This window comes from Doryrhamphus excisus, chromosome 11, assembly GCF_030265055.1.
Source record: "Doryrhamphus excisus isolate RoL2022-K1 chromosome 11, RoL_Dexc_1.0, whole genome shotgun sequence".
In the NCBI taxonomy this organism is placed as follows: Eukaryota; Metazoa; Chordata; class Actinopteri; order Syngnathiformes; family Syngnathidae; genus Doryrhamphus; species Doryrhamphus excisus.
Window position 1 is genome coordinate 10,771,892 of NC_080476.1, and position 27,892 is coordinate 10,799,783.

At 38.7% G+C, this 27,892-nt stretch overlaps 1 protein-coding gene across 3 annotated transcripts in view; it reads left to right on the forward strand.

Annotated features, from left to right (window-relative positions):
* The window catches only part of robo3 (roundabout, axon guidance receptor, homolog 3 (Drosophila)), a 130,263-nt gene that overhangs the window by 71,302 nt on the left and 31,069 nt on the right, over positions 1-27,892 (forward strand). For all 3 annotated transcript variants that reach the window (XM_058086497.1, XM_058086496.1, XM_058086498.1), the window contains exons 3-7: positions 13,891-14,048; positions 14,218-14,338; positions 15,067-15,205; positions 17,034-17,161; positions 27,039-27,163. In XM_058086497.1, coding sequence (XP_057942480.1) covers positions 13,891-14,048; positions 14,218-14,338; positions 15,067-15,205; positions 17,034-17,161; positions 27,039-27,163 — 671 coding nt within the window. The remainder of the gene's footprint in view (positions 1-13,890; positions 14,049-14,217; positions 14,339-15,066; positions 15,206-17,033; positions 17,162-27,038; positions 27,164-27,892) is intronic.

Here is a 27,892-nt window from a genome sequence, read left to right on the forward strand (position 1 = left end):
ATTTGTTCACTTCCTGCTTTCCATAATATAGTTTAAGGTTTTTTTTTGTTTTGTTTTTTTTAAATAATGCATACAATGACATAATGGGTACCATAGTAACTGTCAATATAGTGATATATAAAGCACATCATTAACACGCTATAATTGTGAATGTAATTTGAATGTATCCAAAAACGAGGCTAAATTGATAGCTGGATCTTCCATGTCAAATAAGGTAGGTTTTCATCCTCCATAATAGGATTGCAGGTTAATGCAGCCTTGTGGTTGTCAGGGTGGTGGCAGTTGCGGTCTAAGAGGGGGGGATCAGATGGCTGAAGTGAGGCCATGGGCCTCTGGCTTAACCCCCTTCTGCACGATCTGGCCGTCTGCCGGTCATTGAGCCAGTCCCACCAGCCAAGGCCTCCTCAGAGGACAGTCATGAATTAATCAGACAATGCTAAAGGACAATGTTAATAATGACTAGCGCGTGTATGCATGCACGTTTTTGCATTATAATGGGTCAGTAGCACACGAGCCAAGAGGGGGTGGGAGATTTGGTGCGCGTTAGTAGGGGGAGGCTGACGGGGCATCGACAACAGGTGGTTGGAGGAAGAGATTTAACCCCCCCTCCCTTTTACGATAGTGTAGCACAAGGGCCACAGGGGCAGTTGGGAACAATAAAGAGCTCTTGCCCCAACTGTTATGTCCAAGGATCATCATTATGTCTCTGAGCCGCACTGCCAGACACACTAAATAGCTATCCTCACGGGTCATTGCTTTGTTTACCAATTTCAGCAAATAGAGATGGCTCCTTTTTGGGATATGCATGGATATCCGTGTTTCTTGTGTCATGCATTGGAAAAATCCAAATAGTCACAAAAGCCCAAGTATGGAGACCCGGACATGCAGGGCACCTCCACAAGTGTGTGTTACTACCGTCGTTAAAGGATTGCAATTGAATGCATCACATAATCAGTTCACAGTTCCACATGTCCAAAAGGAGTAGGAAGAAGCAAAGCTTATTAAATCCTACCCCTCCATCTGGTACTTTTACATCAGTAACTGTTACATTTGTTCACTTCCTGCTTTCCTAATATAGTTTAAGTTATTAATTTTTTTTTTTTTTAAATATTATTTTATTTTTGTCCCGTACCGAAGTACAAGGTGATATGACCATACAATGACATAATGGGTACCATAGAAACCATCAATATAGTGATATATATATAGCACATCATGACTGGTTCAAGACTCTTCATCCTTGTATTTAGCAAACATCAACTGCTTGGCTCATCGTTGTGCATTGTTTGAGGTCCTTACTCAATCCATTCCATAGTTTGATTCCACATACTGAAATGCTATGGCTTTTTAACGTAGTCCTAGCATATAAGTGTTTCAAATGTAGTTCTTCCCTGAGATCATATTTCTCCTATTGGATGACATTTTTAGGTAATTGGTTGTTTTTAGCCTTATTGTGGAAATAAAGTAAACAAAAAAAGCTCGCAAACATTTAACATTAACATTTAAAAATGCAGAAAATGCTCTCGGGTTGGGCATTAATTTATATTTACTTTATTGATTCCATAAAAAGCATTGTGTTAATATTCATTTTTAGGCGGTATAGCGATAATAATAAAATAACTTTGCTTGGAGTAGTTGTGCCAGAGCGTAACGCCACCTCCTAACACTTATATCGCAAGGGTATGAGGTGGCAAAAAGTGAACCGTGCAGCATAGGCAAGGCAATAGCCATCTGCTACGTACACTTGACAGGGAAAAGTCACCCATCCTTAGTGTGTATTGGCAGCTGCTGACACCAATAGCCTGCTTGGCGTATTTCCAAAAGAGAAACGCTGATGTCAGATAGTAGATGGCTCACCTCTGAGGCACCATGATGAGGTAGCGAAAGTGGACAGCGACCTCACGGTGAAACTTAACACAGAATTGACAGGTGTGTGTGTGTGTTTTACACAGCTGAGAAGCCTTTACATATGTTCACAGGCTTCCAGGTTGCTCTATATTTGGCATTTAACCATCCATCTGCTTTCAAATTTATGTTTTTTTCTGCAATGACACTTCATGAAAACGTGGAGCATTCGTAACCCCAGATTAAAAAAAAAATCATATATATATTGCATAGTATTCCTATATACTATAGCGTATTGCAGTCATATCATATATATAGTATTCATTCATTCATTTTCTACCGCTTTTTCCTCACGAGGGTCGTCTTCGGCGAGAGGCGAGGTACACCCTGGACTGGTGGCCAGCCAATCACAGGGCACATATAGACAAACAACCATTCACACTCACATTCATACCATGACATAATAGATATTCTTTGATTTCAGATCAACATTTGCACTAAAAGTGAGTTGTATTTATTACATTAGATACAATGCAGATTAAATGACACAACACTTGCTCTGTTCTGATATGACCCTGCTCATATGCCGGGTCCCCGGTCAGCCATTATGTATAGAAACCTATTTGAAGTTGAGTCAAAGATGGCTTACGACAATCGTCTTGATTGGGCCACCGTGTCAAAGGGAAGAGGGCTGCACTCGCCTCACAATGGGCTTTTTGCAAATTCACAGTGACCCTCTCACCCGAGTACTGTGAGTCACACGACATCCGCCATTACTAGATTAAAGTAATCCTCTTTTCAATGGCAGACAATTGCTTTATTAGCTGACCACACACAGGAACCTTCGACCACCTCTGTAATGGTATTGTTGCTGGGGGTGCTCAGGGTTGGTGGAGGGTGAACCGAGGCTGACCAATGGGTTGTCATTGTTTTTATGGCTCTCCAGAGCAATGCCATGCATACATTATTCCTTTGTATAATGGATCAAACCAGTTGTACTGAGAGTCTCATAAGGCAGAGAGGTTATTTCTTTTTATGGTGTTGGATGCAGACCGTGCTTGCACACCACCACTTCTTTTCATAGCGTACCTGAAGCCTCTAAAGGCCAGGAGAATTATGTTTGGTACTAAACAACAACAGAAACATAATAAGTTTGTCCACATTGATTAAGATGTTAAGCCGAATCAAAGAGACGTGCCTTTGCCTCTCGGTCCCCAGCATCATTGTCCATGAAAAAGGCGTACTGTACGTATGTATGTCCTTGTCACAAGCAAATAGCTTTTGTCAATTACTAAGAATCGAAGTTACACATATGACAGCATCTTGGGAACTAATGAGTATCTTGATTGTGATTGAAAAAAGAAGAATTGTTAAGAAACAATACAAGCAGTTGATGTTTGCTAAATACAAGGATGAAGAGTCTTGAACCAGTCATGATGTGCTATATATATATATCACTATATTGACAGTTACTATGGTACCCATTATGTCATTGTATGGTCATATCACCTTACTTCATACTTCGGTACGTGACAAAAAAACAAAAACAAAAAAAACTTAAACTATATTAGGAAAGCAGGAAGTGAACAAATGTAACAGTTACTGATTGTAAAAGTACCAGATGGAGGGGTAGGATTTAATAAGCTTTGCTTCTTCCTACTCCTTTTGGACACGTGGAACTGTGAACTGATTATGCGATGCATTCAATTGTAATCTGATGCATGTTCAAATGAAATAAAACCATAACCATTGTGGATTCTCTGTTTGAAATGATGAGAGCATTGTGCAATTTCCCTTATTTTTGTAGTATCCAATTGGTGTGTGAATCGCAAATATTAAAGGGGATAGGATCGGATTTTTTTTTTGTATGACATCCCCATCAGCAGTGTAGTACACCAGCGGTGACTTACACCACCACTTAAGTGCGAAATCTCACTCCTCTACGAAAAATGAAGCATAAAAACCAACATTTCAATTTCAACATTATTATTGACTTATGGTGAATTAATATTCTATGTGTTTTTTTGGGGACCAATAATCTGCTGAATCGCGAATGTGCAGGGACCTACAGTATAAATAAGTAAAAAACAAACAACACAGATATAGTGCAGCAGCAGCAGTAGCGGCATCTCAAAAATAAGCTAAAACCTGCTACTGATTTGCACTAGCAATGCCAGCATTGTGGATTCATGTCCATTTATTACATAAAGAGGGTGTGAATACAGTGTTGTGTTTTTAATAGGCTGACTTTCACGCTGCACAAAACTTTCATTTTCTGTGTCACGGCACTTTAAACAGTCTGTTAGCATGTTGACTATGCTCAGGAAACAAAATGGGCAAATCTCTCCGGGCAGCCGGCCCTAATTCTGTAACTTTCTTTGAGTTTTCAAGCCTCTCAGTCCTCAAGGCAAGTCCTGACTGAGTCGCATACCCAAACTGGACTTGGCCTCATATGCTCTTCTATGATAATCAAGGTACTGTTACATTTTATTTGATTACAAGGTCTCATTATTTTGGAGTCGTGGGTTTATTTTCATAAAAGAAGCGCGTTGACTGTGCACAACACAGTGAGACGGTCCCCACTCTTGGAGGAAAACAGCAGAGCTGTCTTGTCATGAAGCGCTGATGCGGAAAAAGCACAACCTGCATTGACGTCTTACGGGGGGGCATTTACACGACATGGACGCGCATAAAAAAAACTGCAGCTGAAACGGTAGCCTGTTAATACGAGTGGGTCGAAACTACTGCAAACAACGCTTTTAATGTGGTGCATTGGATGTGTGCAAGGTTACAGACCATTCCATACGTAGTATGATTGGATAATAGTGTGGTATTTTAATATTTTAATTTTAAGAACATGCAGAAAACAATGATGAATGCATGGAACTTGAATTCACTCATTGGATGACATGTCTTTATTTCGTGGATTGCGATACGCTATGCACATCGGTATCATCATCATCCGAATCACCCTCAGCTCGCCCACAAGGGATTAACCCAAGCGATCTGTAGAGGAGCGATCACATGGTGTAGTTGTGTCAGTACCCACCCCGCCCCCACCCCACCCCTCCATCCAACGCCCCAAAGCTGTAACCCTAAGGTAAACACTCATCTAATTGATTGCATTCTACAACACTGTTTATACTCATTTTATTCCAACATTCATTCATTTATTCATTCATTTTCTACCGCTTATCCTCACGAGGGTGGATAAAAATTATTTTTCATATTTCAAAAATTTTATAAAAATATGTAAACTAATAGAAATCAAAATACATCTAAATTAATATTTTAAGTAATTTTTAAAATTATTATATATATATAATGTCAGTGTTTTTTGTACATTTATTTTTAGGCAATATTCATTAATTCATTCATTCATTTTCTACGGCTTATCCTCACAAGGAACCTATCTGAGCTGTCTTTAGGCGAGAGGCGGTGTACACCCTGAATTGGTCGCCAGCCAATCACAGGGTACATATAGACAAACAACCATTCACACTCACATTCATACCTATGGACAATTTGGAGTCGCCAATTAACCTAGCATGTTTTTGGAATGTGGGAATACCCGGAGAAAACCCAAGCATGCACGGGGAGAACATGCAAACTCCGAGGGTGGAATTGAACCCGGGTCTCCTAGCTATGAGGTGTGTACGCTAACCACACGACTGCCGTGCAGCCCCTTATTTCAACATAATATCATAAAAAAAAGTCCAGCTACAATAAATCATTCCTCTAGATTAGTCCGAGCTCCCTTATTAGTGGTACCACAGAAGCAGACTTGCATAACAGTACCTCGTTATTTGGGACTTCATACCTGAAGCACACTGCATTGCAAAGCATGAACCATCTTAATACTTCATTTCAACATTTTTTTTTGGTTTTCATATTATCGACCGCTAGCACGGTGCTTGCAAGTTTATTTGCGCATTTTCATGTGCCATTTGCTTGATTACACATAGGCATGCACACTCACACACTCACACGCACACTCACACACACACACCACTCCCTTTTCCTCTAGTGTTTTTGTGGCTGATAATGAGAGCCTCCTGTCCACTGCTGCATGTGGGGCCCACAGTCATATCGACTGCAATCTGTGCAGCTGGCAAGTAAATCCACCCCCCCTCTCTCTCCCCCAACTCCACCTCTCCATCCACCCGAGACCCCTCCTCCCTCCAAAACACGTCTGGGTGTGACAGGACACACTGCGGTGCAGCCCCGGCCGTGCCGTTTATGAGCGCTTAAGAAGCCATGAAACGTCACACACCTTGACAGATAACCTCATCAATTCCACCCACTCATCGCCCCGGCGGGCGGATGGCAGCGCCTGATATTTTACCGCTTATTTCAATTTCAGACAGTATATTACACGGACGGACTGGTGATTAAACAGTTTAACGCTTTGTAAACAGGATCAGAGTACGGCATGGAAATGAAATTGAATGTTGCCTGTTGATTATGTTGTTGGAAGTGGTTTAATCTATGCTAATAGCAGGCTTAGCATCTGCTTGTAATGCATCACATTGACTGTTGGATTTCATTTTATTATTAGAGCCAGTGGTGAATAATTGTTTTTTTTTTTTAGGTTTGGGGGGGGGGTTTGCACAGTAGGTATTTTCTGTCAACCCTTCTGGTGTTCAATCAATTTAACATACAAGCCTCCGGGTTTGACTGTAATGTGAATTTCATTTGAATGGATGTTCATTTCTGTCGGAAAAAGATACGACTTTCTCTGTTGACTGCCGGGAACCTTTTAACCTAACATGTAGGGTTTGCTTATTTGGCAACTACATGGGAATTATTTTTAGTGCTCTTGTTTCAAGCTTCAAGGACCAGCCCTTCAGCCACTAGACTTCGGGAGCAGGACGGGTGGGTGTGGGGGTTCTGTGTGTGTAAGCGTGGGGGGGGGGATTGGTTGGTTGGGGTCGGGACAGCTGTGGATGCTAAATGAGTATGCACCAGCAGACACGCCAACAGACAAAAGACAATGGAGTACATTTGAAGGGAAAAGACATTGATGGCTGACAATTGTGGACTCTAGAGGCAGGGCTCGACAATAACGATGTACCGATGGCCCGGGGCAAGTTAAAACAAAATTCGGGCAAGTAAATCCAATCATTAATATTCCCGTCGGGCAAGTACACTTTAGCATGCCGTACTGCCAAGAGTTTTTTTTAAAGCGGTTCTTGTTGGGTGTTGGTAAAACACGGACTGCGTAATTCCGGTGGTAATTTGCAAACCAATCCTTGCAAATCTTGAAATGGACCAATCAGAATCGTTTATTTAGACCGCGGTCAGTAATCCACAATCCGCGTTTTACCCACACCCGTTCTTGTTCGCGATCAACCAATCAGCGATCGTTTTACTAGGAAGACATCTATCATGGCGTCCCTGCCAACATCGTCTAATTCTTCAACAACTTGTGAAGGAAAACACCAAAAAGTGATGAAACAGTGCCTCCTAAACAAGTATTTTATTCGCGGCAGAAAATCTAATGATGGCAAAGGTGAGTGAATCACATTGCTGTGACAATTTGAAGTGGTCACAATGAAACACCACCCATTAGATCCAATACCAAGTGCTGATTTTGCACAAGCTACAAAATCTAGCGCTTCCATTTCTCTGTGTATTTTTCTCACCTTTGCTTCACAAATTATTGTTTGACCATTGAGCATTTTTTTCTGGATTAAAAACACTTTACTAGTACACAAATGTGTCTATTAAATAATGTTTCATTGTGGTGCACAACTTATAAATATCACTGCTTACTACGACTACCATGTGTAAGGTAGCATGTCTGAAAATTTGTGGAGATGTATGTTTAATACATCTCCACAAATTTTCAGACATTCCTCCAAATACAATGCATCAGTACTATTATCTGATGAATTATCAGCATATATTGATATATGATATCATTATGGCACTTTTCATTTTACATGGGGCAAGTTCGGGCAAGTAGTTCTCACCTTAAGGATTCCCCATGGGCAAGTCATTTTTGTTTTTAATGTAGAGCCCTGAGAGGGTTAACTTGTAAGGCGGGTCTGGATCAAGAAGGTGACCCTTCTGGACTAGTGGACGGAGAAATTGAAATCAGATTCACATTATTTTATCGCAGGCTCAATTTCACCTTTGGTTATATAAGCTTTTCCAGAGAGTTAACCGTGTTAGTCTGCGGAGTTTCATAGCAGCAGCGTATCAGTAAAAAAACGGTTCATAGATTTGGGATCTGGTGTTTTTGGTATGGAACAGTTGGTTCGGTACAGAAAGAATGTCAAGGTTGAAAACCGTCTTCTTCTGTTTGGGACCACTTGGCCTTCCTGGTGAAATATATGAACGGTAATCGTGGGACTGTTCGATTCCAACAATTGAAGAGGATGACTTTAGTGGTTTTAGTTCACTGTAGCAGAAGGAGGACGGCGATGAATTCTGACTTTTCTGACTTTTCTTTTCTGTTACATGCATTGTTTGGCATTGAACTCTTATATTTCATTTCAAATTTATAATTTTTTAAAATTATTTAAATTCTTTAATTTAATTTATTTATTGGAGACTTCTTTGCCAGTTTGTACCGATCCAAGCCACTCCGAATAGATATATTTTAAATCTATCTATTTTAATTTGGGTGGAGTGTTAAGCAGTGCAGACATCTGCCTCATTGTGAGACCCCCCTTTTTTTCCGCCCCCAAGACCCCCTCTAAACCCTCCCAACGACAATATCCTGTGTGGGCTGTTTCATCATGGTGCAATAGTTGATAGGGATCAGAGGGTGTCCACTCTGGATAATGAGAAAGTCTGCTGTTAAGTCCGCTCCTGATAGGGGCCTCCGTTGGGACGATATTGGGACAGTATTGCCTTCCCGAGAAAACAAGAAGGTAGAGAGATGTACAGCGGTTGTGTATTTTGATGTCGTAGAATGCCACACAACCCAGGAACGCTTTCTGTATTTGTTCCATTTACATTTATTGACGCTGTCAAGCATGCATGTACGCTTTATCGATCTATTTATTACGGTTGTCAGAAGATCTTGTGAGATTAAAATGTCACAAAAATTCCTGTTCAGGAAGTTTTGGACACGGGGTGTGTTGAACTGAAATAAACACACAATCAATTAAATCACTTAATAAATCGCCAGATTCTTGCCAATACACACCCCTAGTCAGTAGTAGCCGCAGTTACACACTGATGGTGGTAAACTACATCGGTAGCCACCGACCACTACCGGACATTCACTGTGTCTTGCCCAAGGACACTACAGCAGTGATTGGGATGGAGGAAGTGGCTGTGAAGTGTTTGTAAAAGAGAGTGAAGAGGTCGCACAAATCCCAAATACAAAAAAAAAGTAGCAACAAATTGATCTGTAGCGGTCCAAATGTATTAGTGGCGGGCCACCACAAATAAATACAAGTACAAATACATATTTGATGTCATCTATTTATTCACCACATTATTATTATTATTTATTATACGGGAGCGGCACGGCGGCCTAGTGGTTAGCGCGCTACCTCACAGCTAGGAGATTCAGGGGTTCAATTCCACCCTCGGCCATCTCTGTATGTTCTCCCCGTGCATGCATGGGTTTTCTCCGGGTACTCCGGTTTCCTCCCACATTCCAAAAACATGCTAGGTTAATTAGCGACTCCAAATTATCCATAGGTATGAATGTGAGTGTGAATGGTTGTTTGTCTATATGTGCCCTGTGATGGCTGGCTACACCAGTCCAGGGTGTACCCCGCGCCTCTCGCCCCAAGACAGCTGGGATAGGCTCCTGCACCCCTCACGACCCTCGTGAGGAAAAAGCGGTAGAAAATGAATGAATGAATAAATCAGTTCTATGGTTTAATAGAACAATCTCTTTGTCTCGGTGGGTGTAGACGGGGCCAGTAGCATACACACAGCCAGTTGAAGAGTGTAACAGTACACATTATAGTTGTCTTGTGACACCCTCCATCCATCCATGGTTCCTTCATCTCTTCCAAAACACAAGAATCTCAATAAAAAATTGTTATTGAGATGTGCAAGTAAATGTGCAAGCAATGGCTCGTTTATTTCGGTTCTGTCGATGTCAGTCAGTGCGGAACGTTGACATTCTTCTGGTGATTTTTAATTTTCAGATTAATTCAGTGTAATTTGCAGTGCATGACTCCACCAGGGTGTATCTGTTCTGCTGATGTGTGGTCATGTGACTAATGTGTTGCTACCAAAGTAAAAGGGAGCCTAAAAGGGAGTCTAGTAATAAATGTAGCTGTGCAGAAATTCTTTCAAATTAAACCCCCACTTATCCACAAAGCAGCATAGATACAGTAAACCATTTTCATGATATCAGTTGAAAAAAAAAAGTATTATTCAAATCCTTATCTTTTCCCCCATGAGGATTATTCAAGCTTCATGAAAGGGGTTATAGCCAAGGGTCAGAGTGCACTCACTTAATACGGGCCCCCAAGCGTCTCATGGGTAATTGTCAGTGCCTAATAAACTTTTCCCCCCTCTTTTCACCCAAGACTAGGGAGCGTGCAGGGGCAGGGTGTGAAAGATCAGAGGCCCTTGGAGCCGTGATCTGACAATGGTGTGTGGGAGGTCATTGTGCTTGCTCCTCATCCTTGTGGCATGATAATGCAGACCTGGGGTGCAACAAGCATCCAGTTTCCTTCCTTATGTTGCGTGACAGTACAGGTTCCTGCTCCATTTAGTCTGGCTTTTGTCGTCTTCTGTGAATGGTCATTAAGAACATTTTAGGTTGAGGCTACCGATGAGGTCAGGGGTGGGGTGAGGCATCTCGTTGCAGCATTGAGGAGCAGTAGGATTTGGAACATTTTAAACATTTTGTATAGTGAGACAATTCGTAAAATACTTAGAGCTCTGTGTCACTTTTATGACAGTAATTAAAATGTCCGTTAATCCTTACATTTATTGGTGCAATACACTTTTTTTTCATAGGTTGGCTGTTCCTGCGACTTGTACTCCAGAGCGACTTATAAATGAAAAAAGTGTTTATGTTACATAAACACTGGACATCTTTTCTGTTTATGTTTATTTTTTGTGTAGCTGAATAACCATTGTGTTAGCATATCACAATATATCACAATATTAGCATATTGTTACAACTTGCCTTCCAAGAGGAATAATGTGTGCTTTGGTCAAGTAGTTTGTAAAATAAATTACCCTCAAAAAATGGCACTTATACTCCAGTGCGACTTATGTATGTTTTTTTTCCTACCTATGTATGCATTTCTGGCATTGTGCGACTTATACTCCAGAGTGACTTATAGTCCAGAAAATACGGTAATTGATTGAAAAAAGAATTGTTACCGTCCAAATACCGTATTTTCTGGACTATAAGTCGCACTTTTTTTCATAGGTTGGCTGTTCCTGCGACTTATACTCCAGAGCGACTTATAAATGAAAAAAGTTCATGTTTATTTTTTGTGTAGCTGAATAACCATTGTGTTAGCATATCTTACACCTATTCAGTCTGTTCTCTATTCTTTTATTGTTAGAACTTGCCTTCCAAGACATAATGTCTGTTTTGGTCAAGTAGTTTGGAAAATAAATTACCTGCAAAAAATGCAACTTATACTCCAGTGCGCCTTATGTATGTTTTTTTCTACCTAATTATTATTATTTTTGGCCTTTTTCGACTTATACTCCGGAGCGACTTATAATCCAGAAAATACGGTAATTGGCCGATTTTGCAACTAACTTTTGCAACCATGAACTATTTACAATTTTTCACATTTGGACCTAAATTGTGCGTGCACGTGCTCATTAAAGTTTCCCTATAATGCTTCACTTTCTGAAAGCTACACCCCCCTCCGCTTTTCCGGTCAAACAAAACGGGCTACTGTCGGCCGAACCACACCAAAACAACATCGGCAAACTCACTCAACCGTCCACAAACACAGTCAGGACACGTCATATTCATAATCGGCCAGAAATTATATGACCTTCATGTGTTGTCGGTATATTGTGAGTGACATAGGAGTTAATTTGGTAATTGTCACCTGATTTAGGATCAACATTTGCAATAAAAGTGTTAATTATTAGATTTGATCCAGCCATCTCTTCCCTTCTGGCTTCAATTGACATTGTTGTATTTGCAAGTTTTATGATTGTTTATCATAGGGTTTAACAACATTTTGTAAAAGTTGCTGCTCTTCATTATTATTTTTGAGAAGAACTGTCCATTCTTTTTTGGTGTGCAAGGAGCTTTTTTCAAGGCAGGAATGAGCTAGCAATGTGATAGAAACAGATTCATTGGTTTGTCTCCTTTGTGAATCCCTGGAGTGTTTTAGACCAGACATGCAGCCTGCAGGCCTCTATGGCTTTGGCCTCCTCCTGGTCGACTACTTCTGTCAGCACATCAACTACAAAATCACTCTGTATAGCTGTAATCCGAGAGGTCACAGGGCTTAAGAGACTGAAATGAAAGTGGGAAATCCCATGCCTTCAGGTAGCAGACATAGAATGTTGACCATGGATGGATGAATGTGAAAATAAGGGACGGTGCTACACTTCAATGTTGCAGGAATGGACTCCAGCCGAATAATTTTATGCTTTCTGCATTCAAAGTGGTATGTACCAATTAGTATGCAGACCCAGTTGTTACTTCACAGCTCGATTCATTTATGCATGTGCATTTGCCCGGAAATGTTGCGTGTGTAGTGTTTGCCATACATACATTTAACTGTGGGGCCTACCACAATTAAATTTGGACCGCCACAGAGGAAGGTTTTGGTGTTTTTTAAAAACACATCATTATACATTTGACTCATTCAATACCAGAGAGCTGTTTATCCAATCCAATCCACTTTATTTATATAGCACATTTTATAAACAGAGTTTACAAAGTGCTGCACAGACTAGGAAAATAAAAAGCAAAAATAAAATACAATAAATAAAGGTACAAATTGAATTTAATCCAAAACTAAAAGATAAAATAAGAAATAAAATAGTAAAATAGATAAAATAAAATATTAAAAACAAGACGGGTAGTTTATAAAATCACAAATACTTAAAATTGCTGATATAGTTAATCTTCAAACAGCTAAAATAATGCATAAGGCTAAAAATAACCAATTACCTAAAAATGTCATCCAATACTTCTCTACAAGAGAGGAGAAATATGATCTCAGGGAAGAACTACATTTGAAACACTTATATGCTAGGACTACGTTAAATAGCCATAGCATTTCAGTATGTGGAATCAAACTATGGAATGGATTGAGTAAGGACCTCAAACAATGCACAACGATGAGCCAATTCAAGAAACAATACAAGCAGTTGATGTTTGCTAAATACAAGGACGAAGAGTCTTGAACCAGTCATGATGCACATCATGACTATATATATATATATATATATGTATATATATATATATATATATATATATATATATATATATATATATATATATATATATAGCACATCATGACTATAGCACATCATGACTATATATCACTATATTGACAGTTACTATGGTACCCATTATTGTATGGTCATATCACCTCGTACTTTGGTAAGTGACAAAAATAAAATAATATTAAAAAATAATTTTTAAAAATAACAAACTATATTAGGAAAGCAGGACGTGAACAAATGTAACAGTTACTGTGGAACTGTAAACTGCATTATTAAAAAATAAATAAAAATAAAAAAACCCTTAAATTATATTAGGAAAGCAGGAAGTGAACAAATGTAACAGTTACTGATTGTAAAAGTACCAGATGGAGGGGTAGGATTTAATATGCTTTGCTTCTTCCTACTCCTTTTGGACATGTGGAACTGTGAACTGATTATGTGAGGCAGTCAATTGTAATCTGATGCATGTTTAAATGAAATAAAACCATTACCATTATACGTCTTTTACATTTTATTTTGCGTGAGGGGCAAAAAGAGCACACGCACACCAACATCAGTTTCAAGCCTTAAAAATGGCCACAATGTAAGGTTTACATAAAAACGGAATCGTACTTTACTTTACGGCGATGTCATTGACAACCTTTGACAACCTTCAATGTCTCTTTCTTTTCAATCTCGTAGTCCTAAGAGACGACTTCCGTCAGACACCCAGTGACGTTGTTGTAGCAGCGGGCGAGCCGGCTGTCATGGAGTGTATCCCTCCCAGAGGCCATCCCGAGCCAACCATCTCATGGAAAAGGAATAACGTCCGGGTCAATGACAGAGATGACAGGATTACGGTAGGTTGACCGGAGGTTGTCTGTGTTACTCCAACAATATGTTGGCTATGTTTTTATCGCATGTCCATTTTGACCTCTAATCCGCACTGCAAACACAGGTTTTGACCTTAAAAACTGAGTGTAGATCTTATACTAATACTAATATTAATACTAAAATCTCTTTTTTTAGATCCGAGGTGGCAAACTGATGATTTCCAACACCAGGAAAAGTGATGCTGGCATGTATGTGTGTGTTGGCACCAATATGGTCGGCGAGAAAGACAGTGACCCAGCTGAATTGGTCGTGTTTGGTAAGTAATGTGTGTGTGTTTTTATAATTACCTCACTACATAAATATTCAACATACAAACATTGCCATTATATTCATTATATATATTTATAATATATAATAGAAAAACCATAATTACATACCATAGTAAAGTTAGTAATTGTAGTGTTTGTTCTGCCGCTCTGAACCAAATATAGCCTCCATTTTTTTTTTTTTCCTTTGGGATGTTTCTCTTGAGGGTTGCACAGTCTGAATTAATCCGGAGAAAAGATGAATGTTTGCCTCCTGGCCGCCCTTTGCTTTGCTCCCCTGACCTTTAGGCTTTCTTCCTACTTTCACTATTCTCGGCATTTCTCTCTCTCCGGACCAGCAGCGGAGGTGCCCAGGAAGTCTGTATTGATTCCATCAAGCATATAGAAAATGGATCATTTATTTTAGTCAACACCATTGCACTAATGCTGCTCCATTCAGTATAGTCAGAAAGGCATTTTCATGTTTTGTTACATTGGATTAAACAAAAAAAAAGAGGTGAAATAAAGAGTAATACATCGTCTAATTTGCATAATTGGACATATAAGTATGGGAAAAAAGCATCACAAAAATAACGTTTTTTTTATGTCAGACTCGTCACTGGATTTGTCCAAATTACTGATTACTTTAAATGCTACTTTGGAGTGATTGTCATGTGATTATCCCAGGGTACGGCTTTCCCCGAAATGATGAATGTTCATTTCACGTTCACCTCTGCAGAGAGGCCGGTGTTCACCAAGCAGCCAGTCAACCAGGTGGTGTTGGCTGACGATACGGTGGATTTTTTCTGCGAGGTACACGGGGATCCGACTCCGACGGTCCGCTGGCGACGAGAGGAAGGGGAGTTACCACGGGGCAGGTACAAAAGCTAACAAAGTCATCCGACTGGCCATACATTATGATGACACATTTGCATTCCCTAAATTTTGACCTGAGAATCAGAATCAGAATCAGAAAAGGGTTTATTGCCAGATGTGATCAAACACATACTAGGAATTTGTTTTGGTGAAGTAGTTGCAGACACATCTATTAAAAAAGAATGAAAAATACAAAATATACAGAATAAACACTATAAATATATGTACACAGTCTGTTTTTTGTTTGTTATTCCGGTGCAGTCTGATTGTTTTTCCTAAAAGTCCAAACTGGGCGTTAGAGTATCACAGAACATGAGCACTGCAAGAATACACGGTTACTAACGCCTAAAAATGGTTTAGCTTGGCCCGTGTCGTTGTACGACTGACTGCGACGAGGTTGTCGGTAGCTTGTCGTGTCGTACATTGACGGGGGACATGAGAGCTGTCATGACAACATCGGTGGCTCTGCTACTAAAAAAAAAACTGTCGTTCAAAATTCTACTCACACAGTGCGGATTGGGTTGAATGAAACTTTAATGATACCTCAGGGTAAATAGTGTAAACTGTTCCCTTGCTACCAGCGGAATTCATATAAGCGTTGGAATATTTGATATTGACTGAGTCTCTATAGAAATTCTTCTTTTATTCATATGTAGACAGTAGAATAATCATTTACATGCCTTTTTACAGTGTGGAAAATAAGTGTGGGATCTTAATCCATGGAGGAATTTCACTGCTGACTTTGTACCCCCTTAGGATATGAACAGTACAGTACTTTTATAATAGGCTTATTATAATAGAGGGACGGAATATTTTTTTTTTAAATCACAAAAATAATCGTAAATAAAGGTTATAGATTATGTGTTTTAGCATTTAATCCCCTACCAACGAGCATTGTGACCTGTAGTCCTCATCTTAACTCATGATGTGGATATAAGACACCTGCAATCTTGTCATTCAAAGTTACAACTAAATGTACCACAAGGCGAAAAGCTTCATAAAAAAAAGAACAAAACAAAATAACCCTCACTCTGGAACCCCATGCAAGATTTCACCTGGTCGAACATGGATGATTATGGGAAAAAAAGTGAGGAACCAGATTCATAAGGAAGGAGCTGGTTAATGATGTCAAGGGAGTTGGGAGCAACAGTCCGCAAAAAAAGTAATAAATTTAATTTTCATATTTTAAAAATGTAATAGAAATATGTAAACTAATAGAAATAAAAATACATCTAAATTAATATTTTAAGTAATTTTTTTAATTATTATATATATAATGTCAGTGTTTTTTGTACATTTATTTTTTTGGCAATATTCATTAATTCATTCATTCATTTTCTACCGCTTATACTCACGAGGGTTGCGGGGGTGCTGGAGCCTATCCCAGCTGTCTTCGGGCGAGAGGCGGGGTACACCCTGCACTGGTCGCCAGCCAATCACAGAGCACATATAGACAAACAACCATTCACACTCCTAGTCATACCTATGGACAATTTGGAGTCGCCAATTAACCTAGCATGTTTTTGGAATATGGGAGGAAACCGGAGTCCCCGGATGCACGGGGAGAACATGCAAACTCCACACCGAGGGTGGAATTGAACTCGGGTCTCCTAGCTGTGATGCCTGCGCGCTAAACACTTGTTCGTTTTTCAAATTTTTAATAAAAAATATTCTGTCTCTCTGTTAAAATAAAGCTCCCATAACAGTGTCCATATCTTAGAAAAGGGGTAGCCATACACATCAGCAAGGCTTCAAATACTCACAGGATGTTTGGAAAATGATCTGTCCGTATTTTGTGCTCATGTTTTGTTTGTCGATGTGTTTTTCCAGATTCGACATCCGCAGTGATAACAGTCTGCGCCTGAGCCAGGTGCGAGCCGAGGATGAGGGCACTTACACGTGTGTGTCAGAGAACAGTGTGGGCAAAGCCGAGGCAGGAGCTACTTTGCAAGTGCACGGTAAGGCGTTGTCATACACACGATTTTTGTACACCAGTGGCTTCTTTGAACGTTACAAAGACCCCATATAGTCAGTCGTTATGTGGGGAAAAAAAATCAGAAATATTGACCAATCCATCATCATTATTGAAATATGTTTAAAAAGGTGGCGATTAGGAGCGATAGTCCATCCGCCAATTGGTGGTAACAGGGATCCTACAGGATGTAATGAGCGCTCATTAAATATATTTCTTTGTTTATTATTCCTACTTAGTCATTGTTCTACCAGCATGCTTTGTAATATGTTGATGTTTCATTTCCTAAGTATGCTTTAAAGCAGGGGTCTCAAACTCAATTTACCTGGGGGCCACTGGAGCTAGGGTCTGGGCAAGGCTGGGCCGCATCAGGTTTTCCAAAAAAAACAAAAAACGCATTTATTTATTTATATTATATATTATATTATTTATATTTATTTACGCAACAGAAAAATATATAAACTTTTTCAGTGCTTTGTTTCCGATTTTCTACAATAAAAGCTCTGATAAAACATTCCACTGTTCTCAAAATTTTTATTTTTCTGCACAAAATAAGATGAAAAATAAATAAACAAATCAAGAATAAAGAAAATCAATCAATCAGTAATAAATAAATATAATAATAATAATAAAATGCAAATAATAAAAACTTAAGAAACCACATATAGTTGGTGGGTAGACAAATTATTTTTTTCAGATTAAAATGAACAAAGCATTATTAGAGCCCTGTAGACATGACAAAACACGACTATAGTCACATTTATACTTTTTTTATTTACAACATATTGCGCAACTGCAGGGTCTTCTGACACATGCTAACTCGCAAACTAGAGAGCTAGCGACCTAAACGGTAGCCTTCAAGTTATTTCCTTTAAACTTAAATAGCCAAAAACTTACCACTTCCACACGGATAGGGAGGATAACTATTAACAGTTATTTAACCTTTAACATGAACATTAATCAAATGCAATAATTTTTTCTGGGTACATGATACCATACAGCATACATAACAAACTTGCGCGGGCCGCACTAACATTAAATTTTCATATCAAGACGGGGACCTCAAACTAGTGTCCTGCGGGCCACGTGTTTGAGACCCCTGCTTTAAAGGGATTTAAGTTATCTTGAATGCGTTCATCAAATGTCGAGAATGTATGCCAGGAGAAATTCCATGGTTTAAAACCGACCATATTCTGCCGCCGGTTACAGACGGCTCACTATGCGAGAGATGAATAGTAAAAAAAAATAATAATAATAAAGACATTAAGTTCCTTTTCAAGTCTCAATTTGTTTTGCCTCTGGAGAGACTGCCAAGATCAAAAAGCATCGAAATTGCATTAGAATGAAGTCAGTCGCTTAAAGAGACAGAACTAATGATAAAAGGCAATTTTGTACAGTTTATTCTGTTCGGTTTTTACACACACATCTATGACACTTGTCAAAACAGTACAGTGGATCCACGCACATTCCTGAATCAGCATTCCCAACCCCCGAAAGTAGTCCTTTTTTTCCACGGAAAGCAGATCCCATTCACCCTAAGTCAGTACTAATTGATAAATGTAAAGTATGGGTGTCTTAGAATATTCGACAATTTGATTCGACTATCAATCTCACTGTCGAATCATATAAAAATGTCATGTGATCAAGATTGTACCATTTCAACGACATGGGGGGGCACGGCTGCTGCTCAGCGTTCTCCCTTAGAAAGTCTTTGTTTTTTTTTGCTATAAATAGCTTATTTTAATACAAAAACAGCCTGCGTTGTGTTAATAAGGAGTTAAAAATGACACGTGTGTTTAACAAAAAAATGTATTCATAGTATGGAAGGAAGTGTTTAAAAAAGGTTAAAAATGACTCCAGAAAGTGGAGTGCAACTTGTGTCAGCCGCTTTTTACATAAAAAAAATAATACAGATACGGTTATGTCAACTTTGTCAAGTTGATACATGTATACTGTACATTTGACCTGTTTTATCACATTTTTATTAATTGTTACTGACACATAGCGGAGGCAATGTGTTTTCTGTGGGAAAAAATGGTCTGATTTTGAAGTAAATTTCTTTTTTTTTTTTTACAAAAAATTAAAAAATTATAAAAAAAATAAAAATGTACAAAAAATAATTTATAAATATAATTTTTTGCTGGAAAAATCTGTTCAGTATTTATTCATTACCTGTTGTCAGTTTAAAGTGGCCTGTTCTGATTTCATGCCTGTGTCATATTTAATACAGGTCAGCACAAATCTTGCCATCATGTTGTGTCTGTTTCACATGTAACATTTAACATTCCTATTCATCAGAAGCTCATCATCTCATCCATTTTCCTCCCCCCGCCCCTCCTTTTGCTTCCTTCCATCACAGTTGGCTCATCCAGTAAGTATTTCATTTCATACCATCTTTCAGTGTGTTTGTGAGGGCGTGAGAAACACTTTTGGAACACTCTAATTACTACCATTGCTTTTTTTTTTTAAATACTAGGATTAGGATTTAATTAGTAAGTTGTGTTTACATTTCCCACGATTATGCTTTAGGTCATGTTTGGAAGCAGACTCTTCTCCCAACCATGAGGTTAGGGGTTCGACCATATCGAAGTATCCTTAGATCCCAAGATGACTAACTGGTACCCCCAGTTTCTCCTGGTGCTTTGTCATAGAACCAGCATTTTAATACGCATGGAAACGCTTCGGTTAGATCCGTAACCACAAAACATCCTAAGTCGAGGACCCCCTAGATACACAAATCATTGGAGTGGGCTTCAGGGAGACATAAACCCTGAAATTCACGAGAAATGTGTGACTGTTTACACCAGGGGTCTCAAACACACGGCCCGTGGGCCAAATGTGGCCCGCAGGACACTAGTTTGAGGCCCTCGCCTTGATATGAAAGTTTAATGTTAGTGCGGCCCGCGCAAGTTTGATATGGATGCTGTATGGTATCATGTACCCAGAAAAAATTATTACGTTTGATTAATGTTCATGTTAAAGGTTAAATAACTGTTAATAGTTATCCTCCCTATCCGTGCGGAAGTGGTAAGTTTTTGGCCTTTTAAGTTTAAGGAAATAACTTGGCGGCTACCGTTTAGGTCGCTAGCTCTCTAGTTTTGCGAGTTAGCATGTGTCTCAAGACCCTGCAGTTGCGCAATTTGTTGTTAATAAAAAGAGTATAAATGTGACTATAGTCGTGTTTTGTCATGTCTACAGGGCTCTAATAATGCTTTGTTAATTTTAATCTGAAAAAAATAATTTGTCTACCCACCAACTATATGTGGTTTCTTAAGTTTGTTATTTGCCGTTTTATTATTATTATTATTATTATTATATTTATTTATTTATTTATTACCGATTGATTGATTTTCTTTATTCTTGATTTGTTTATTTATTTTTCATCTTATTTTGTGTAGAAAAATAAAAAGTAAGATATTTGAGAACAGTGGAAGGTTTTATCAGAGCTTTTATTGTAGAAAATTGGAACCAAAGCAAAGTTTTTTAAAAAAATTTGTTTTTAATAAATGCGTTTTTTTGGAAAACCTGATGAGTTTGAGACCCCTGCTCATGAGGATAAGCGGTAGAAAACGAATGAATGAATGAAATAGACTGAAAGTAATATGTCGTAACATGTTAGCGATAAGTAGACACAACAATAACGGTGATAGATAACAACAAAACAAAGTTTTGGAAGACCATCCAATGAACTGAGCTATGAGTACATTAACTAATCACATGAACTGCCTATCAAAACAATATGCGGGCAAGTTTTTGGACAAAAAAAAAAAAAAAACAAACAAATCTCACCAAAACCAGGGCTTATGAAACCCGAGTTTCCACTGTATTTTAGTGCGTGTAAACACAGTCAGTGTTAAACCACTTTGAAGACTTTATAGGTAGAAAACCACATCAGAAATTGTCATTACCAGTAACATGTTGAAGAGACTCAACCATAAATTACATCACTTACAAGTGTTTTGTTATACCTTCACTTCCCTGTTATATTCTCAAAAGAGCACATGATTCCTGTAATAAACATGCAATAAGAAAAAAAAAAACAGTCCTCTAAGGATATGGTTGCATTTTTTTTTTTTTTTACAAAGACACGACAACAAAATGGAATGAACCAGTAATGGGAGGAAATGATGGGGTTGAGGAACAGTTATGCAATCCAGCAGAGCAATCTTTGCTCTGGCATGTCACGAAAACACGAGGAGGTACATATTTGTGTAAATATACATTTGTCGCAAACACCCGAATTTCAGTTCCCCTTTTTTCAAGTACAAAGAAAGTATCAGTGCGGGACTCTGACAGCTGTCTGTCACGTCACGGTCCCACAGGAATTCTTGTCGTGGTGTTAGTCTTCCGTGTGTGACAACATCAGAATGTTGTTGTAAAGTGACAAGTGACACATTGAGGGTGGGTGGGGGGGATCAGGGTGGATGTGTGGCATCGGTGCTGTAGTACTTTGTCTGCTTGTGTTTATACGGGTGCGTTAAGAAGAAGTTTACATACACTCATCACGGGCATCAGTGTCATAGTATTTTGGGGCCCTTAAGCTCTTAAGCCGTGGACCATGTTTCTCCAAAATGACATCCACAATAAAAAAAAAAGTGCTTTTTCATGACATAGACATGGATGAGCTTAGATTGTACGGAGCATGTCTACTCCATGGGTGTCAATCATTTTTTTGGTTCAAATCATCTCAATAGCCACGTATACATGGACCCAAATATTCCAATTCCATTTGGGTTATTTGCTCAAACGGAAAGAATGTAACCTTTGTATACACCTCATTCCGAAAGAAAAAGTGCCAATCCGAATGAATATATAATCGGATTCCCAGGGGTGGAATATTCCTTTCCCACAATCCGATTGAGGTATCTTGTACCCGCTCAATCGGAAAGTTGTCAGACTGCCTTCTTCTTTGTGGTGTTTTTCTTCTTCTGTTGTTTATTGGCGGTTAGCAAGCAGCTTTCGTGTGCATTAGCGCCATCTGTGGAACAGAATCTAAACCCTTCTATACGCCATTCACAAGTCCATTCATTCATACACCCTGGACTGGTTGCCAGCCAATCACAGGGCACATATAGACAAACAACCATTCACACTCACATTCATACCTATGGACAATTTGGAGTCGCCAATTAACCTAGCATGTTTTTGGAATGTGAGAGGAAACCGGAGTACCCGGAGAAAACCCAGAAACAGGTTTAAAATGCAACATTTATTGTCTGTTTCAGAAATGGCCGATACTGGAAGAGTTGCGAGCATAAACTGGTTCAATTGTATTACATAAATATCAAAATAGTTTCAGCTGACGGTTTTAAATGGCTGAGTCTCTAACAACTGGGTTGTATAGACTTTCAAGGTTTTTTCACACTGGTATGGACCACAATAAGTCCAGGTTTTGGGTTCCAAAACCTTGAAAGGGTACAACAAGTCCCGGTAAATTAACTTACACATACAGTCATAATTAACAATATTAGCCTATGAAAGATGTCAATGGTTTTGGCCAATTTATGCAGATTTTTGTCTAATGAGTTGTCATACTGACCCTTGTTTGATTGATTGTCTGAAACAGACAATAAATGTTGCATTTTAGACCTGTTTCCGTGTAAATAAACAGCACACTGGACTTCGCTAACGTTAGCAAACATGCTTACAATATTGTTGGCGGACACACACACACCAAAAAAAAGCCCAAAAATAAAACATATGAAAAGTTTTTTTTTAGTATTTTAGTGTTCTTATTACTGTTAGCCGCTAGCTTTATCTGTGAGATTATGTGAGAGTATTTCAGTGCCATGCCAACGGGAGATGAGGCGATGTTGAGCCACGGGTTGAGCGATCAGAAGGAGCAGCAAGTAAGGATTTTGCGGATTAAGAGATGAGTGAATTCCAGGCGGTGGAATCAACTGTTAGCAGCAGCCGCTAAAGTTATCTTAAACAGACATTTTTTTTCCCATAGTTGTGTTACAATTGTATTACACTGTCCTCATTTCTCAGCAGATTTGTTCAAATTCCTTAAACTAATTACTTATAGTTACCGCAAAAAAAATTGTATTCAATCTAACTTTCACATCACTAAATAACAAAAAAGGGTTCTGTGCTCCTGCCTTGTGTGTTTTAATTATGATCTTGTGAAAATCCCAATCCTATTCTGGAAAAAGAACAGCTCAGAAAATCATTAACCTCCCACGCACGAAATATCCATAATACAATAATAATACAGGCGCAACAGGGCTCTGGAAATAACGCTGTATTAATAATAAATCAATAATCATGTCACGATACGCGTGCTATACATTTACGTACTGTGACGGAAGTCAGCTAAAAGCTCGGGAAAACACATTTTCGAAATACCAAGGACTATTTAAACCGTGAGCACTGGCAGACTGGCATGCGTCATTAATAACGCCATAAATTGAACAAGAAACCATAACCACATTAGCCACGTTTACATGAACATAGGCAAGTTTCAGGAAAATATCAGTTCCCAACTAGAAGAAGGGAGAAAAACAACTTTTTGTGAAAAGTAAAATTTTTGTGATTTTTCCATTTCCATTTCCATTATCCCTGCCAAGCTCTCCTAAAATGCACTTCTGCCACCTTGTGGCTATTTTTATAGCTTAAAATTGCTCTGAAGTGAAATTCGTGGAGAGTTGCGTCATCACCTCTTTTTGCCTTTTGCGCAAATTTTTTTTTAAATATTTTTTAAAGAATTTTTAAAGTATAAATATGTTGTTGGATCATCTTTTGTTTTGAATGAGTTAAAAAAAGCATCGACCAGCATTTGTTGTGTTTTGGTTTTGGTAGCTAGTCTATGCTGGCACAGAAACACAACCAGCATAGACCAGCTAGCTACCAGAAGGAAACGTACACTGGTACCGAAAATCATTGACATGCACTGTATTTTTAGAGAAACCCTTTTCAATTATTTCCCCTATTTTCTGTCTGTAAGGACGCTAATGTCCCCTTTCTTTCTAAATATAAAGCAGCGCGTCGGGCCACATCTACCCATTATTGCTAATTATTTATCACTGCTGCAGGCAATGTGCTGGTTTGCCTCCCTAAATCTAACATCGTTTTAATCCCAACAGAGCTGCGAAGAGAACCATAAACAGAATATTTCCAACTGTCACTCTATTTGGGTCAAAGTTGTGTTTTGTCAGACGAGGGAGAATAATTCAGTGAGTGTTAAGTTAGTGCTAAATTTATCGAATGGCCTGTTTTGCAATAATCCATGAAATGCCTCTGTTTCTGCATAACAGTTACATTATATAGGCACCAAATATTACGCAGCATTACTTGAGTGTTTCAGATCTTGCATCAGCATGCATGTCCTTGTGGTGGTAGGGGTGCAAAAGTAATAGACATAGACATAGACATAGACTTTCTTTATTGTCATTGCACAATAACACAGCAGTGAAATTGCCAACGAAATGTCTTTGCATAGCTCCCGTGTAATAATCAATAATCATTAATAATGTGGAGAATAAATAGATGACATCAAATATGAACAATGTACAGCGTAAACAGTAATTTGTACAAATAATTTAATATGAATAAATAATAATTTAAAGCAGGGGTCTCAAACTCAATTTACTTGGGAGCCACTGGAGCTCGGGTCTGGGTGAGACTGGGCCGCATCAGGTTTTCCAAAAAAAAAAAAAAAAATTATTAAAAACAAAAAATTCCACACAAAATAAGATGAAAAATAAATAAATAAATAAATCAAGAATAAAGAAAATCAATCAATCAGTAATAAATAAATATAATAATAATAATAAAACGGCAAATAATAAAAACTTAAGAAACCACATATAGTTGGTGGGTAGACAAATTATTTTTTTCTGAGTAAAATTAACAAAGCATTATTAGAGCCCTGTAGACATGACAAAACACGACTATAGTCACATTTATACTCTTTTTATTTACAACATATTGCGCAACTACAGGGTCTTGAGACACATGCTAACTCGCAAACTAGAGATCTAGCGACCTAAACGGTAGTCAAGTTATTTTCTTTAAACTTAAATAGCCAAAAACTTACCACTTCCACACGGATAGGGAGGATAACTATTAACAGTTATTTAACCTTTAACATGAACATTAATCAAACGTAATATTTTTTTTCTGGGTACATGATACAATACAGCATCCATATCAAACTTGCGCGGGCCACACTAACATTAAACTTTCATATCAAAGCGGGGGCCTCAAACTAGTGTCCTGCGGGCCACATTTGGCCCGCGGGCCGCGTGTTTCAGACCCCTGATTTAAAGCAAATCCAAACCAAAAAAACTGAAACAAAAAATATATATATTTTCAACCAGAAAATCCGCAAATTAGCAGGAATGTTGAATTGTGATTGAGCAGGGATTCCCCTGTAGTCTAAATTGGTTAATCTTGATATGAGGTAAACGTAAACAACGTAACGTAACGTTTGTAGGTCACCTTCCTTCCTGATCCCAATTACCACGCCAATCACATCCTGGAAGGGGAAACAAGGCAATGGGGGCTGCAAATTGAGAATGGACTGTCTCACTTTCCCTCTGCTGTTAAAGCCACAAAGTGTGTCTGTGTGTGTGTGTGTGTGCGTCTTTTGATTCTATTGATTCTGTAGCAAGTGGCAGGCTTACCACCACACAGAGGGGGGCTTTGAATGCATGATAATGCCTGCACCAATCCTAATTGATTTCTCATCTTCCCACCTGATCTCTTGGCCCTCTTTCAGTCCCTCTTTGAATTAGTGCTTAAACAAAGAGACAAAGATGGAGGACATGATGACATTTTCTATCCGCAAACATTATCTCTTTTATATCTAGACCTCTCCCTCTGAGAACGCGGTACAGACCTATTATAAAATTATTATTATGGTCATAAGTCATATGTAACACGTTAACACTGCATGGAGTCAACTATAGCATGTCTGACATGACATAGTGGGGAAAAAATGTTCTCCCATTTTTTTCGCACATAGTTTGAAACCCTTTAGGGGTTAGGAATAAATAATAATGGACTGCTACTTAGCTCAGTAGCATGCGTGTGGTGTAAACAAAGAATAATAGGAGTGAAACAGTGACTATAGGGGTGTTATTTCATGGCTGCAGGGCTCTAACAGTGGTAAAAAAACAAAAGTCATACATGTTTTCTATGTAGTATAAGTAAGTATCCCATTTTTCATTCATTCATTCATTTTCTACCGCTTATCCTCACGAGGCGGGGTACACCCTTGACTGGTGGCCAGCCAATCACTGGGCACATATAGACAAACAACCATTCACACTCACATTCATATCGATGGACAATTTGGAGTCGCTAATTAACCTAGCATGTTTTTGGAATGTGGGAGGAAACCAGAGTACTCGGAGAAAAAACCCACGCATGCACGGGGAGAACTTGCAAACTCCACACGCTAACCACACGACCGCCATGCAGCCCAGTATCCCATTTTTTTTAACATTAAATCCTGCTTGGTGGGAATTTTGGTTTGGAACCAATTAAACAATGGACGACTGCGCACATCAATTTTCAGAGGATTCTTTTTCTTGACAATGGCAACCAGAAATGTTTTATCTACCGCAAGGTCACTGCCCCTCTGCTGTTTTGTGAACAAAGCCACAATTTTAACCATATCTTGACTGTGCACTTCTACGGGATGGGGTCCTTGAGATGATCCTTGACCCCTGTCCAATCGCAACAGAGTAGTCGTTCGGTTGTGTATGGAGACTAAACGTACAAAATTCCCAACTATAAATATCCTCACTGCTAAATAAAAACTAACCACACAGAAAAACACAAACAATTACGCTTCAATATTTTATGTGTGGTCACCTGACACAAACCTGTTTGATTTTTTTAATTTTTTTTTACAGTGCCTCCTCAGATTGTTGTACGACCACGGGACCAGATCACAGCACCCGGTCGGACTGTAACCTTCCTCTGTGGCACGAAAGGAAACCCTCCACCTGCTGTCTTTTGGCAAAAAGAAGGAAGCCAGGTAAGAAAATGTGTTTGTGTGGGGGGAAAAAAATCATTCAGGTCCGGCTTCATACGACCTTGTTAGTGCTTTGGCACATCCAAAATACAAAAAACGCATCTTGGCAAACATGCTGGTGCAGTAGAAATAATCAGTGTCCTTCAAAGTGACAGAAGCAGCAGCTTTGTGAGTCTCTTGCTGCAAAGGAGAAGAATTTAGATCACAGTGTGGTAAGAACACCCACATATGTTACATCGTTAGATGTGTCTCGATGGCGCCTAAGGCGGCATATGAATTTTGTAACACTGTGTAACCATGGCGACATAATTCTCATAATTCTCCTGGCTTGCAATTGTCGTTGAAAATGAATGGCAAGCTGTCGAAAAAAATGGGATGTGCTTTTTTCCAGGTCCTTTTTTTTTACTGTTATGCCCAATGCATTGTTACACCTATCGCCATGCATTGTTAGCATTCCCGTTTCGATGTTATACTTATACTTATTATCGATGTTATACTTATTATTTTTTTTTATAATTTTTTTATTACAATATTTTTATTTTAAAAATTAAAAAACTAATAATAACACTATACTGAGCCAATTCAAGAAACAATACAAGCAGTTGATGTTTGCTAAATACAAGGATGAAGAGTCTTGAACCAGTCATGATGTGCTATATATATATCACTATATTGACAATTACTATGGTACCCATTATGTCATTGTATGTGACAAAAAAAAAATTGTAAACA